A 16,706-nucleotide genomic window follows, 5' to 3' on the forward strand; every position below is an offset into this window, starting at 1 on the left:
AAGGGTGCTCTGACTTTTTCGTCGTGAAGCCCGAGATTTTTAATTTGCCCTCAGAGAAGAGCCTGTCAGAAGTACTCGATCACTTGCCTATCACAACTTTTAAACCTTTGAGGTCAGCTGGTTTGTAGCCTGTCGCTGTTACAATCCGCACCAGATGGACTTTGCATTCTGCTATCAAGTCTACAGACCATCCCATTCTCATTCCCTCCTTTTGGATGGAGAACGACTTGTCTGCGATGAAAGACAAAATTAAACGAACAAGGTTAATAGTAAATACTGAGCGAGAAAGGAACATGTAATAAAAAAAAATTCTGTAAATACATTTGCGTATAAAAAAAATACAATACCTATTTTCTGATCACAGCCTCTGTATGCATCGTGGTTATTTACCGTAGCTTTCGCAGGACGCTTCCCAGCTAGGTTTACTGAAGCAGAATTAAAAAATATATCACGTGTTCAGTGTTATTTGAAACAAGTAAGAAATAATCGATTTGGAAAGTAGTAGAACACACTTCATGTACTTCACAGAATTTTTCAACGTTTGCTAACATGGGTATCTTGATTCATCAATAAAAATTCGTTAGAAAAAGAGTAACATTTGTTTCTGTAAAAGAAGTCGTGTTCTTACCTGTCTTTGTCTGAAAAACCTCCACTTCACAAAGTTTTAAAGTGCGGCGACGTTTCGAGATAATTTTCAATTCATTCCCAATAACCGGTTTCTGGCATTCAAAGTAATTTCCTGATTCTTTGTATTTAGGAATAGTTGTACATTTTTCTTTCTTGCTTGAGTAACCTGTAATTACAAAGTTGACACACACGGTTGATGGTAAAACATTACAGTCAGCTCTGCTTAGCTTAGCCTGCGATAAAAACCACGACTGTTGAACACTCCATATATAGAGAAAGACACACATAGACAGACAGACAGACAGACAAGCATATATTTTTATCGCTCATAATTATTATCACTGGTCTAACACACTCCTATCCTGACCTCATGGTTAAGGATTTGTCCACGAAATGGCAGTAACATTTCAACACGGCTTTAAAACAAAAAAAACCCCTGCGTATTCGAATTGCGAGCTTAACTTTGTCACTGAATCGTGCTGTTAACTGGAGTCAGGTAGCGTGTGTACGGACGCCCCCTGCCTTCAAAAGAAAGGGAAGAGGGCGGCTGTAGACAAACTAGAACGAGCCTTTCAGAGTAACCACAACTTAATCTTAACTTTTAAGACATAGACAAATATTTCTTACTGTTGTCAGTCATGGTCGGCCTACTAGTGGACCCTTGACATAGTACACTACTAGGTCCTTTACGATCATTGGCATGTTACAGAACACCCAAGGGACTATCACTTGTCATGGACCACTTAATTCAAGCTTTCTGTTACACCATAGACCACTTTCATAAATGGCTGCCGGATTAATTTTCTTTTGTTTAAATTTAAATTAGCCCTTCTGGCCTCGTTCTCCAGTACAAAATTGAAGAGAATACATTATCTCAAGCGAGGCCAGAAAAGCTAATTTAAGTTTAAACAAAAGAATATTAATCCGGCAGCCATTTATGAAAGTGGTCTATTCAACAATTATACCACGAGCGCGCGTTGGATAGCCAACGAGGCGCGTAGCGCCGAGTTGGCTATAATCATCTCATATCCAGCAAGCGCGAGTGGAATAATTGTTTTATTAAAAACGCCCTCAAGAAATTATTATTTTGTAAGAAGAAACCGGATTTTTTATCTCCCTTTTGATTTTAAGCTGACGCGTATGCTTACCATATTTGTAGATTATGGTATATTGGCTCATATACCATAATGGCTAAGCCAATAAAAAGTCTTGAATTGCATTATCCAATGATCCAGTTTTTAATAAAGACTATTAGGTCCTTACGATAATTGAGGTGTCACATAACACCCACACTGTCACTAGTTAGGGTCCTCCTTATTCAATTTTCATTACACAGTACGTTGCTGAGTCCCAATTCTCCCGGCCTGGGTCCTTTCTGTCCACGGAAACGGTTAGAGAGAATTCAGTATGAAGCCATGCGTAAGAAAAAACTCACAGAAAAAGGAAGAAGAAGGAAAGGAAAACAACCAAAAAGTAGTGTCAACCCGGCAATGTAACCAAAAAGCAGTTGGTGGTATAATTAATAAATTTTAGAATAATATCTGGCTGAACTCACCAACTGTTATTTCAGAACCCTCAAGGTGCGTTGAATGATCGTGTAATATAAATACCACTGCTACGCGGATATTATTTCCCAGGTCCAGAAACCACTCAGTTCCTGTTGCCGTATAACATGACCGAAGATTTCCATCATTCAAGAAGGACTTCTTGAGACTAGATGAAGGTTGCGAAGTAACGTTTGCTGTGAAATTTGAAAAAAAGCATGGTGAACAAGCCTTGAATAGTCAGCCTCTTTCTTCTAAAATGGGATCCTAATTAATAGAAAAGGCTCATAAGATCTAAACTATCGAGTTACATCGGTCCTGGCTACAATTATAATAATCCTTTTGGGAAAGGCCATCGCACATCCAAGAGTGATAAATGATTCTTGGGTATGCACGTGTTGACAAACGGTCGCGGGGAACTTTGGTAGCAAACACGTAACAATTTAAAACCTGCTTTCTACCAAACAATCAGCTACTTATCTTTCTGTACTCTGGGAAGCGCATTTTGAAAAATAGAAAAAGTTTCAGTTATCTATTATTTCTTTATGATAAGCTGACTTCTGAATGCCTTTTGATTGGTTATTTACTAATCTGTTGAAGGGCACATGATAGATTATGTCGCTATTAACGACATTTTGCTTTTATATCATACTTCTACGTGATGTGGAAAGGAATGACTAGGACGCATGCAGAGTTGCACACCACTCGCTAAACACTATAAGCCTGATTCACACGTGCGATTTAAATGCAAACGAAAACGCAATTTTCAATGCAAGGACTACGCGTGTGAACTACCCCAACGAAAATGCAAACGCGGACGTCAACACAAGGATTGAACTAATTTTCATTAACTTGAGCTTGCGTTCGCGTCTGCGATCGCTTTTCACACGTGAACCGGGGCAACGGAAACGCAAATATAAGCGTAAGGCAAAAAAGACAGGTTCCATCGATTCCATGCCAATACAGCACAGTTGACAACAAGATAGCGTCGAAGTCTTACGCCATTTCAAAAGAAAAACTCGAGGAGAGCGTGAGGAGATGTCCTGTACTTTTCGAAAACCCTTTTCCAGAATTTAAAAACAAATCAAGGAAGTCTTCCTTGGAAAGATTTTGCCAGATTAGTGCGCCAAAAAGACAGTTTGTCTTACGAAAGAAAGTAAACATAAACAGCAAATACGTATACATCGATGCAGTAATTAGACAGTTCTCATATAGAACCATCCATAAACAGTTTAAGCGCAGATTTTCTCCCCGGAGTTCTGTAAACGAAAACGAATGATAAAAGATATCGCGCCAAACTTTGCAGCAAAAGCTTTTTCACTATCTGCTATATTGGAAAAATACTTCCAATGCGCTCGCGTTTCTCACCTTCCTTTCGTTTGCGTTGGAAATGTGAACTCAACCGCATTTGTATTTGTGTTTTAGTTTGCACTTGCATTGTACTTGTGAACAAACATTTTATCTTTCAAATTAATTCCCACGGTATCAACGAACGCTTTTCATTCAACAAATTTATTCGTATTTTCTCGTTATCATGTTGCAACGAATAGCGTAGCTCTATTTTTTGCAAATAAAACAGAGAGAACCCACAATACTTTATTTGCTCCAACAAAGGGCTTCCTATTTACGGTGGCCAATGTACATTATCAACTCAGTTAGTAAAATCAAATTATTCTATAAAAAATAGGTTATATACAGTCGTGGATCTGTACAGTAATAGATCACAAAAGACGTCAAAATGTGATAAGAACATCAGTGACACACTCGGTTGCACCTCATGAGCCACTTTTTTGTTCTTACCTCACTTTGACGACATCTGTGATTGGCTATTACTGAAGAGACGCGGGAAAATAGCGTCTGTTTGTTGAATGTTTAAATCAAGTTTATTTTTGAAAGGAAACTCTTTATTCGCACTATTTCAAGAGCTTAGTACAGAGTATAAAAGTCAGAATATACAAAAAACAGTAAATTACATCAATAATCAAAAGTAAAATGTGCGCAGTGACCAAAGTAGCATAGCTTTCGAGTTGGCCACTGTCACGTATAATTAACTGGTGTATCTTAACATTTACATAAGACTTACTTTACTTTAATTCTCTATTTACGCTAACCAAGGTATTTATACACAATTAGTATTATAAACAAAGAGAATAGAGAAGTGAGTAAATAAGTAAATAAATAAAAATTTAATTGAGTCGATTAGAAGAAAGTTACACTTTAGAAAAGGGGAGTGATGCACGAGACACTGACTCTTGAAAAGCAATCATTCAGTTTACAAAGTTACCAAATCTTTTTGCTTGGATTTCAAAACTTCGAACATTGCACGAAATATGAAGATTAACATGCAAACTAAGAAATTCAAAGCATGAATTGTCTTTCTCGAGTTAATAAAAATAATAATGAATGTTGTAAACTGCTGTTCTTACCATACGAGTGAGAGTACACCTCAACCTCACACAAACTCAGTATACGAGAGTAAGTTGTTATTTTAACGGCATTTCCGAACAAGTAATCGTTGCATCCAAAGCTTAACTGCTGTCCTTTCTCCATCTCGCGCCGAAATGCACACATTTTAAAATGATTTAAGCTTCCTTTTATTTCCCCTGAAGGATAAAAAGAATGAAATCAATATTGTAGAAAAAGGAAAACAAAATCGCAGTTAATGAAGGGAAACGAAATACAAATGGTTCGAACTGAAAAGCAAGAAACCACAGCATTAACGAATCAAGAAGGGTGTACTCTCAATCCACACAAATTCAAAGTTCCTCAGGCAAAATGCGTAGACATCTTTAATTATTCATAACGGATAAAGCGGCAAATTTAAACGCTGCTTCGCATTGGGGAGCTCCAGATTAAGGAAGATTGGGCCAAAATTGGCCCACTAAGCTCCGTAAAACTCACTTTTCTGAGCTGTAGAAGTGCTTGCTTCTGAATCCATCTAACGGATTGTTGATTATTGAAAATGTATCTACAATTCATATTGCACTTGAGAATACACAAAATTCGGTCATTTTTAGTATGAAAGTCACTTTCAAGACCAATTTTCTTAAAACCCTTACCTCCCTCGAAAAATGATAGCACGGAAAATGGTAGAATAGTCTTCACTATGATAGAATCCGTTTTAATTTAGAAAATTGGCCCGCGGGAACCTTTATCAATTTCAGTTTGAACATTATTACCGAACAGCATGGAAATCTCGCTGCTGAAAGAGAGTTCGGAGTATCTGAAAGTAATGTTCGCTTATGGCGGAAGAGCAAGGAAAACTTGAAAAAGATGCCTCGGTTGAAACGAGCAAATCGTGGCAAAAAAGCTGCATGGCCAGAACTTGAGGTTGGTCTCCTCGAATGGATCACAGAGAAACGGAACAATGGTCTCGCCATTTTACCATCGCTGGTGAGGCTGAAGGCCCTCGACATGGCAAAGAACGAGAAATATGGGATTCCACAAGGGCAGTTTAAAGCAGGCAACCACTGGTGTCAGCGTTTCATGAAGCGTAATGGCTTGTCTCTTCGCCAAAAGACAACTCTTGCCCAGCGGCTTCCAGATGACTATGAGGAGAAAATCGTGCGATTCCACCGCTACATTATCGATCTTCGCAAAGAGCACAATTATCCTCTTCATGTTATTGCTAACATGGACGAAACGCCACTAACATTTGACATGCCGCCAAATCGAACCATCAACAACTCGGGAGAGAAAACGATCAAGATTCGTACTACGGGTAATGAAAAGAACCGCATTACAGTCGTGTTGACCTGTGCTGGCGATGGAAGCAAACTGAGACCGATGGTAATCTTCAAAAGAAAAACTCTCCCAAAGGTTGCCAACAAGCACGGAGTTGTAATCGCCGCTCAAGAGAAAGGTTGGATGGACGGTGAAGGAATGAAAACATGGATCGACAAAGTTTGGTGTTCGAGGAGAGGTGGCCTGGGGAGAAGAAGAAGCCTGCTTGTTTGTGACGCGTTTGAAGCCCACGTGACCGAAAGAGTGAAAACAGCACTGACACGAGAAAACACGAACTTAGCAGTAATTCCTGGCGGATTAACCTCGATCTTGCAGCCGCTGGATGTCTCTTTAAACAAGCCGTTTAAAGATGGTGTTAGAAAGAGGTGGATGGAGTGGATGGCGGAGGGAATCCATGAATTTACAGCGAGTGGCCGCCAAAAGAAACCATCCGAGGAACTGATCCTTTCGTGGATCGCAGGAGCATGGCAGGACATTTCCGAAGAAATGATTGAATCCTCATTTCTAAAATGCGGGATCACCAACAGCCTTGATGGATCCGAGGACGACCTAGTTTACGAGGCCAACGATGACTGCAACAACGAGCTCGATGACTCGTTTGCAAGAGAACTGTTCCAGTCAGACTCCGAGTCCGAGTTTGAAGGATTTGATATGTGAAAGATGTTGTAACCATCATTTCGTTAGTTTGCCAAGTTAATTGAAATAAATAATGTTATACAATTTTACCTTCTTGTTGAGTAGTTTATTTTTCTTTTTTCTCAAAATTTGGTCTGAAATTGGGATTCGTATTATACACGGGCCCGCATTATACACGGGTAAATACGGTAGTTGAAATTGCGATAAAAAATAGCGCGTTATGAGCATGGAGCGAGTCTTTGTCTTCGGCCCAGCCAAATAGTGTTTAAAGTCAAACTAAACAATGCTCATGATGGAAACACTAGCACTTGTAAATTTATTCACAAATGCCGCGAATTTTAAACAGACCGTATCAAAGATTTTAGCAATGGGAGTTCTTTCCGAAGCTTTTTCAAGACGCATAGAAGTTTTCTTGTTTTCATCAGAGCTAAAAGGATCTTCCGATGATGCTTTTCTGCAATGTTCGTGGCTGTTGCCAGACGTCACAGCATCGACCGAAGGGCAGTTTACTCCTCGTTGACAACGGCCAGATTAACACCAATCATTAAAAGGGATTTCGGAAAGATCATCAGCAGTTTCGTGTCCGAAATGCTGGCCTTTTGTGTTAATTTCGTCAAATTTTCCCTCGGTCAAATGCGCAGAATTCCAACAGAAGCGAATGGAAGTTCAACTCACAAGTACTCTCGTATTTACGTCCGTTTATATCCAGTATACCTTTTATTATTGTCACTCTCCTGGATCAGTCTTCATCATTGATATATGTCTTGTCATAAGGATCGATGACCGAGGTTCAATACAAGAGAACTTCACTGTTATATTTATTTGTAGCTTGAATTATATTCATACCTACGGACACTCTGAGACGTTCCAAAGAAAATTTCGGGGAAGCGGTAACACGAACATAAGACACAGGCCTATAGTCGTCCAGATGCACAATGAGCCAAGGCTTGTATTCACTTAGGGAAAGAAAACATGTGTTCGGACTACCATCTGTTACAAACCGGCCAAAAGCGTAAACTTCTTTACAGTACTTTTTCTTGCATCCGTCCCAGTTGTCAGTTGAAGACGCTGTTACTTTCATCGATGAGGCAAGATTTTGATTGCTGTGTTGTATCTGAAAGCGCGCTGATGAAAGAGACAATGGAATGAAAGTATGTGTATATTGCTTTAATCAACCTTTGATAATAAAAGCAAGTTAAAAGAGGGTCCCAATACGGTTAATCATCAGTCGTAAAAGGGCAAAAAACAAACAAACCCGTCATTAGGCGTGAACATTGACAAGTTTCAACAGTCAGTCGTAAAAGAAAAGAAAATTACAACGTAATCTTTTTCTTTTAATCACTGTGGAAAGAAATTAACCGTTAGCCTTAAGAGCCATCATCCAACTAAGAACTCCGCACAGCGAGTAGATCAACAAATTTCACTTCGAATTTGACACAGTCTATTAATTCTTGTATAATTTTTTATCAACAAATCTAACTACCTTTTGGTTTTCTGATGCAGCGTTCACCAGGATTGACATGGTTGTCCATACCAAGTTTTGAAGAAGGAGATGGAACAAAGCCAACATTGCACTTGCAGTGATAGGCGCCCGGAGGAAACGAAGAACCGATGAATGTTTTGTCACAGTGAGATCCGACTGAGGCACCACATTTGTTTGGAAAGTCACAAATGTCAACTATGAACAAAAAGTTGCTTTCTATTAGACTGATCGTTGGTGTGATATCACCTGGTTTTGCATTTGATGTGGAGGTTTGCGAAATACTGCGATTAGGAGAAAACAAGAACAACCATGCGCGTTTAAGGAAGACATGTAGTTAACTACCAGCACATATATATTTATTCACCTCTTCTTAATCGCACGTCACTCCTATTGCAACGAAACGTCCGCTCTCGCTTTTTCTTGGTTTTCCTTTCACTTGAAGCTGTTCAATGGAAATAGATCATAGTGAGTCTTGAAAGTGGTATCATTAAGCTTGAGGATTCAGTTAAGCTTTGTCTACACAAGCCATCTAGTGTTTTAAAATCCTACGATATTTTTTTGAGACGTATGCAAGAGTCGAAGGCGATTTGTAGGTGTGAAACAATTCGTAGTAGGCGTGTAGCAAGCTTGTCGCATGCAACAAAGTTGTAACATGTACATCGGCGTTTAGGACATCGACCCGTTAAGTTGTTATAATGCCACTCCAATCACTCATTGACAAAGCCCTCCCCCCCTCCCCACCCATGCTGCCACTTCCAGTTTTACCAGGTCGAATCATTTTAAATTCGTGAATCGCTGGGGAACAGCAACCTAGAATCACCGAAGCATGGCTTTAGGCTTAAAAAAGTCTCATTGGTAAATAAAGCAAAAGAAGTTGTGCGAGCTTACGGATGTAAACACTGTTGACCAAGACAATTTCTTTATCTTTAGAATAGTCTTGGACCGTTCCGTTGAGGTAAAGGGAACCATCATTATTCGGGCCACATTTATCTTCCTTGTAGCTTTTGGCACTTGGCTCCACAGGCATCACGATAGATGCGTTATTCTTTAACATTTTTTTTCCTGGCGTAAGATTTATTATAACGTCTTTCCTCCAAGCACTATGATAATAGGATCTTCTGTTTTTGTCCACCCTGAGCCAAAACTGGTCACTTTCTTCTGATATCCAAAAAAATCCTTTAAGCAGAATCTTGCCATAACTCGTAGGAAAAAGGTAAGACATTTTGGCGTCTATTGAATCACCTGAAGCAAGGATCCAGAACAAGTGTCACATTGCATTGACAACAAAGATTAATTAAGATCGAAATTTAAGTCATGTAAACAATAAGAATTTTAAAAATGGATGGGTTTATTATCTAACTGTGCTTCGTAGAGTACAAATAATGCCCAAAACGAGTAATAATATCTCGCGGTATTATACTCCAGAGAACCGGTTAGACAGGTTTCTAATTGCTCAACCGACGAATTGGATTGAAGTTACGAAAACAATGGCGGACAATATAAATTATTTTCCTGACGACGAAGAGTCGGAATGGCTGAAGAATATTGATCCAAGTTTATTAGATAAATCGAGCGAGGAAGATATATACATCCTTCGCCAATTTCGTTCCGCCTCGCGTACTTCTGTCACGCACTCCCCGTAAATAATTTATCCGCGAAATTCGCTCGCACTGAAATAACAATTTGTCGCGTTGGATAGTAAATCTCTTATTAAACGTCTTGTCGCGTAGTATCGCTAAGTGTTTATACTCGTTGTTTATTTCTTGACTCGCCGTACGTGCTAGTCAAAATACGGCAGAACTCGTAAAAATACATATATCTTATTAGACGTTTTGTTGTGTAGTATCGCTGAGTATTTTTACGAGTTGTGCCGTATTTTGACGAGCCCGTAGGGCGAGTCAAAATACAAATAGTGACAGAAGTATGCGAAGCGGAACGGAATTGGCGCGTTGTTGTGTCGCTGTTTCTATTTTCTTCATTAAATGAAGAAATGTTCGGGTCGCAAAGCTGCTTTTCTCCGTTCGATTCATCTAATAAACTTGGACCTATATTTGCCAGCCATTTTGACCCTTTGTCGTCGGAAATATGATTCAAATTGTCCGCCACTTGCTTTTTTATTTGGTAACTACAGTCCAATTCTTCGCTTGCGCGATGCGAGAAAACCTGTTTAACCGGTACTACGATAGACGAGTACAAATACCGCGTGATATTTGTACTCGTCTATGGCGTTATTTGTACTCGTCTAGGTGTAGTTGGATAATAATCAGCGATACTACACAACAAAACGTTTAATAAGATGTATGTGTTGAAGTAGGGATGGACGGGTGGATGAAGAATAATACATCGAAACAATACTGAAATAGAGATGAGGCTGATACGAGTAGTGTAAGAAAACTTGGCCTTGCTCATAATAATTAAGATAGACCAGCGGGATCTTACTATTCACGTAGACCTTCACATCACACAACTCCAGCGTCGCTGCTCCGTTGTAGTCAATTGATATATAAACATATTTGCCCAGCATTGGCTCAGCACAGCCATACATCGCGTATTTTTTTGGGGGGACCTGAAGACCTTGGCGACACAGTAGGTTAGATTTGAAAGCCAAGACTTCCTTATCACCTGTAATAAAGTGAGAATCGTGTTAGACCGTTTTAAGCAATTTCACTCTTGGTGCTTTTTGCAACATAGCCACGTGAGGGCAGCAGAGCTGGACGGCTTTTTTCCTGACAGGCTCACGCCAGCCCGTCCGGCCATGCACATGTCAGCTTTCACTGTGGTTTTCTTTGGGATGGCACGAACGGGCCGGACGAGTCATGAGATAAAATGATTTATTATATACATACCACCCTCAGGAATGTTTATTAAGTACAATTACTTACAACAGAGGACTGAGGAAATTCTTTGCAGGATTATGGGGAATGGAAAGCATGCAGAACAAAAACGCAAAAGAGAAAACAATGAAAAAACGACGCGGCGAAATTTGAAACTGTTCAAAGAATTTTTTGCGACGGAAAGCACAAGGAAATTAAACATGTATCTTAAGGAGTTTATTTTCTCCGTTCGACGAAAAGAAAAAAAATTATGAACCGTCAACGGCTTAAGATGCTTTGTTTCATTTGACAAGAATTGAAAAAAACTGTATGTATAAATAATAAACATAAAACCTCATGGAAGGTTTGTCCGTATGATATTTACACACTCGTCGATTTGTATCAGAAATCTGACTCGTTCACTGCGCTCTCTCGTTCGATTTCCCATACAAGCAACTCGTGCTTAAATACCATACTGACAGACTTTCCAGGAAGTACTCTATTACACATCGTGGAGTGCCTGACATATCATCACCATCAAGCGTTCTGGTCAAATAACCCAGTAGTAATTCAGCGTATAGTAAAACAGTGGATAGCGTTGAGGGCGCACCCTGATTGGCTACTCGAACTCCGTATGCTTTTGCCATTCACCTCCGAGCAACTCGAGTGGGATTTGTGCCCGAAAGTATTTTAATCGCTGCAGGAATAAATGAGTTAAATTTTTTTTTTTCGTGCTATGATCCTACTGCTTTAGTATATACAAAACAGCTATTCACCTTAGTGTCGGTGGCTAATGGTGTATACTTACCTCGCCGCTCGCAGCTCTATTAGCCACCTCCACTTCAGTGAATAGCAATAAATTACTGTAGAGCGGGAAATGCGTCGTAGCGTTATATTACCACATTGATTTATCGTTTGCCATATTTATGTGGAAGGCAGTGTTTTGCCGGGAACTAAAACACTCATAGAATCATTACAACCACCACACATGTACCTCCGGGAAACGAGGGTCGTATTTTTCACATGTCTCTGTCATGTATATTTATTGTCCATATGATAAGAAGAAAATTACAAGTTATCTTGAAGATTTTAATTTCATGTTTTTGTGACAAGGAAAACAGAGAGATTTAGCATGGCGTTTACGTGAAATGGCAAACGTCAGCTTGTCCTTTCAAGTTTTACGTAAAATAGCGTGAACCCTGATGCTTTAGCTTTGCGTGAGCTCACGTCATGGTGGATTTGAAGGCGCCCTTGTATGACTTACAGGCAATAGCTTGGGTGCCCTTTTTTTGGCAATCAACTTTTACTCTGTGAAAGGAAAAGTGGAGAAAATCTTACACGTACAAGGCAAAAGCGAAACAGGTTACTTTCACGTAGAAACGGCAAAGAGCAACTGGCAAACGTGAAAAAAATAGCGGGAAAACAAGGTCACGTGGTCGCTTATGCCGTTCACGTTTCACGCGCAGCTAAATCTCGCTAATGTCTCCCTCGTTAGTGGCACTCGCCAGAGGTGTTGTTGTTGCCACTCGAACCTAAAACTCATACCTTCTCGCCACCTTGTTCTTCTGTGTAAAATCCCCTCTAGATATATTACATTCATACAAGTGAAATAGCAACGAAACAATTGAAATCACTCCCCCACTTTGTTTAAAAGGTTACAGTGGTCTCCCTTAAGGCCGAGCTGGAGAGAATAAAATTCAAGGTTTCTAAAATTGCGGGTATCAAGACACGAGGAACAATCGTGCGCAGTAGAGCGCGTTGGTATGAGCATGGCGAGAGAAATAGTAAATATTTCTATAACTTAGCTAAAAGGAACCAAAAAAAGAAACACATAACGTCCTTAGTTAACAACGTTGGTGACAAAATCACAAACCCGAAGGACATCCTGGAGGAAGAAGAACGTTTCTTCAAGGAGGTTTATACATCAAGAAATATGGACCCCAACTGTCCAACTTTCAATGAGTTCTTTGAAACAGAAAATGCATTATCAGAAGAAATCGCGAAAACGTGCGAAGGTGTCATGTCTCTCAGGGAGTGTGAAATTGCGTTAAAAACTATGGAAAACAACAAAACTCCCGGCACGGATGGGCTAACGCCTGAATTCTACCGCTACTTTTGGAACTTGCTCGGTTCATTCATGGTAAATAGCTTTAATTACGCTTTTCGAAACGGTACTCTCTCCATCTCTCAGCGCCAAGGAATTATTTCCTTAATTCCGAAGAAGAAAAAGAATACCGAATATTTAAAAAATTGGCGACCTGTATCTTTATTGAATGTAGACTATAAAATCGCAACGAAGACCATCGCTCTGCGTTTGGAGAAGATCTTGCCGAATTTAATTCATCCTTGCCAATCTGGGTATGTCAAAGGAAGGTTCATTGGGGAAAGTATCAGGTTAATAGCAGATACAATGCATTTCACAAAAGAGAAGAATATTCCAGGGGTAGCCGTATTTTTAGATTTCGAGAAAGCGTTTGATTCGATTGAGTGGAATTTTATTCATAAATGCCTCGAAACGTTTAATTTCGGTCTTGATCTCCGACAGTGGATAAAAGTGTTCTATACAGATATCTCTAGTTGTGTTTTGAATAACGGGTACGCCTCAAAACATTTTCATCTAGAACGTGGAGTGCGTCAAGGTTGCCCACTTTCCGGCACATTATTCATTATTGCTATTGAGCTACTCGCGCAAAGTATTAGATGCTCAAAAAAAATAAAAGGTATCACAATAGATGAACATAAAGAGGTCAAACTTTCGCAATATGCAGACGACACAACTGTACTTCTGTCTGATGTGCAATCAGTGTCAAAGTTATTTGATTTATTATCACTTTTCGAAAGGTGCTCTGGTCTAAAACTAAATCAAACAAAATCTGAAATGCTATGGCTTGGCTCTGTAAGCCACAGAAAAGATTCTATACTTGATCTTCAAATGAGCGGTGAGCCAGTTTACGCGCTTGGAGTGCATTTTACATATGACCTAGAAATGTCTGAAGAGAAAAATTTTTTGGACAAATTAGATTCTTTAAGAAAACATTGAACATGTGGTCCCAAAGAGACCTTTCCATCGTTGGTAGGATAAATATAATTAAAACATTGGCACTTTCAAAACTTGTTTTTATCTGCAGCGTCATGTGTACCCCTAAAGACTTCAGTAAAGAAGTAAACAGGATCGTGTTCGACTTTATTTGGAATCACAAACCCGCCAAAATAAAAAAGACTACCCTTTTCAAGCAAAAAACAGCTGGTGGCTTGGACATGAGGGATTTTTCTCTCTTTGATAAAGCACTAAAGTTAAACTGGGTAAAACGGTTATGCTCTAACTCGGATGCTCCATGGCAGTACATACCAAAATCCCTCCTAGCCGATGTTGGCGGTACAGAACTGTTTAAATGTAACTATGATTATAATCTCCTTGACCTAGACAACCATCTTCCTCCTTTCTACAGAGAAATCATTTTTTACTGGCAGGACATTGCAACGACCACACCTAAAAATAAAACTGAGGTTCTCTCACAGCCAATCTGGAATAATCGATTTTTAACGGTGAATAAGAAAACGGTATTCTTTCCTCATTGGCATCAAGCTGGAATAAAACAAATCTCGGACCTTTTTGACTCCGGTGAGGGTCAATTCCTTTCATTTAATTCTTTTCGCAATAAATTCAATGTAAAATGTAACTTTTTGCAATATTATAGCATTCTTTCTTCTATTCCACAAAATTGGAAAAAACTATTGCAAGAAAATTCCCAAGACCCAGTTACGCCTCCTACCTCAACCTGTTCACTCTCATGTAAAGCAATATACAGTATCCTGCTTAACCTCGAAGATCTACCGCCACCAACTTCTGAGAAAAAACTTTTAATGTCTGGCATCGAGAAAAGTGACTTGAACAAAATCTACCTCCTACCATTCAAAGCCACGAGAGAAATTAAATTGACAATGTTTCAATACAAAATTATTCACCGAATTTTTACCAACGAATAGCTTGTTACATAAAATGAAAAAAGTTGCATCGCCCTCCTGTCCCTTTTGTCCATCTGAGCACCAGACCGTCTGGCATTTGTTTATAAACTGTAAGCAAGCAAGTTCTTTTTGGAATAGATTCCAGGAGTGGTACTCAACCTCTAGTAATATGAAACTGTCACTGTCAGAACTGGAGATTATGTTCGGAATTATTCGCTGTCACACCTACTGTTTAGCCCTCAACCATCTCATTATTCTAGTCAAATATTTTTTATATGTTTACGCTTTAAATACCATAAATTGCCGTTTCGATGATTTCGTCTCACTTGTGCGCGACAAAATTTATCTAGAAAAATATATTGCTGTCACTTGTAATAACGAGAAGGAGTTCAGGAACAAATGGAAATTTTTTCTGTCGTTATAAGATTGTATTGTCTTTTTTTTTTTTCAACTCTGTAGTTTGACCTCTTCGCTATCTTTTTTATTTAACAGTTTATTAATTTCTGGAAAATCAATTCCCTTGTAGTTTAAATAGCAAACACAATTCTCAGTAGTCACTCGACAATTAACATGCAAACAATAATGTGTAAATAGATCAACTGTAATTAAATTTGACTAGTGTAACTGTATTGTTATATATGTATTGTAAGTAGTGTAAGTTAATGTAGTTTAAACATGGTGTAAAAAGTAATTATAGTGTAAGTACATGTGTAAGTGTAATAAACAATGCTGTAATAAAAAAAAAAAAAAAAAAAAAATGTCTCCCTCGTTAGCGGCACTCGCCAGAGGTGTTGTTGTTGCCACTCGAACCTAAAACTCATACCTTCTCGCCACCTTGTTCTTCTGTGTAAAATCCCCTCTAGATATATTACATTCATACAAGTGAAATAGCAACGAAACAATTGAAATCACTCCCCTACTTTGTTTAAAAGGTTACAGTGGTCTCCGTGCCGGAGCTAAAGAAGCATAAAATGATCACATTAAAGGCTGCACAACTACTGAATCATAATGAGTGGAAGCTATCGAAACCAACAACGAAATGTTTCATCATGAGACTGCATAGTTGATACAAGTTAATTCTCTTATTGTTACCTTGATCCTTACCTATTCTGATATCAACGCTTGGTAGCCATCTTTTACTTTCGATCAAAACATATTCTACCCGTGCTCTCATTTCTAAATCAACTCTCCACATTTGCCTCACCAGGTCACGGGTTCGAGCGCAGGTCTCAGTGTCTTGGTCTACTGCATAACTAGCCAGATACGGAGTTTGTGTGCTACTTTGATATGTAGGTCGTTTACCGGCAATATTAGTCCACTTTCCAGTGACTACAAACAATATTCAACATATTTGAAGTTACGAGAAAAAACAGCACAGCCTTCGTATACAGAGCATTAAAGCTAAAAATGTCACCACTTTTGTTTACTTCACACATTTTGAAATCCTTAGTAAATCGTCTGATAATCATTCACGAAAAGATACCTGTCGATGATATGCTCTAAACCCTTCAAAATAGCAGATTTTTCTTTTTTTAGGGAGAAAGTTTATTAATATTGATCGATTCCATTTACGCTATAGGTAAAAAAAATTGTAGTAATGAATAACCTCTACCTATTAGTGACCCTGGCCTATAACTGAAGGGTCGTAATTTTCAAAAAAAAAATCGTCTTAAAAAAAAACCAAACTGACTCCAAAAATATACAATATACATAACTCTAACTAGTATGAAGACTAGACTATCTTAATTCAAGATACTATATGTAACACTCACATACAGTATAATACCATATCCATAAATCTTTCCGTTTAGCATTACAAAATATTGCAGGAAGACGAGAAACAAAATCCCAGCAGCGGTATTTCTGCTCATTGCAATAAAATTCTGATCCAAG

At 38.8% G+C, this 16,706-nt stretch overlaps 1 protein-coding gene and 1 long non-coding RNA gene across 2 annotated transcripts in view; one reads left to right on the forward strand and one right to left on the reverse strand.

The window, feature by feature from the left end:
* Positions 1 to 16,706, forward strand: part of LOC148725064 (uncharacterized) — a 249,609-nt gene that overhangs the window by 141,900 nt on the left and 91,003 nt on the right. The gene's annotated exons all lie outside the window — the stretch shown is intronic.
* On the reverse strand, positions 80 to 16,373 carry LOC148725085 (uncharacterized). The gene is made up of 11 exons (XM_088730245.1): positions 15,918 to 16,373; positions 10,474 to 10,656; positions 8,923 to 9,276; positions 8,399 to 8,476; positions 8,035 to 8,229; positions 7,398 to 7,676; positions 4,598 to 4,774; positions 2,183 to 2,368; positions 629 to 793; positions 348 to 425; positions 80 to 231 (listed from the first exon to the last, which is right to left on the reverse strand). Exons 1-11 carry the CDS (start codon positions 16,006 to 16,008, stop codon positions 80 to 82), a joined length of 1,938 nt encoding a protein of 645 aa, XP_088586371.1. The 5' UTR covers positions 16,009 to 16,373.

This window comes from Stylophora pistillata, chromosome 8 (genome assembly GCF_964205215.1).
Source record: "Stylophora pistillata chromosome 8, jaStyPist1.2, whole genome shotgun sequence".
Classification (NCBI taxonomy): Eukaryota; Metazoa; Cnidaria; class Anthozoa; order Scleractinia; family Pocilloporidae; genus Stylophora; species Stylophora pistillata.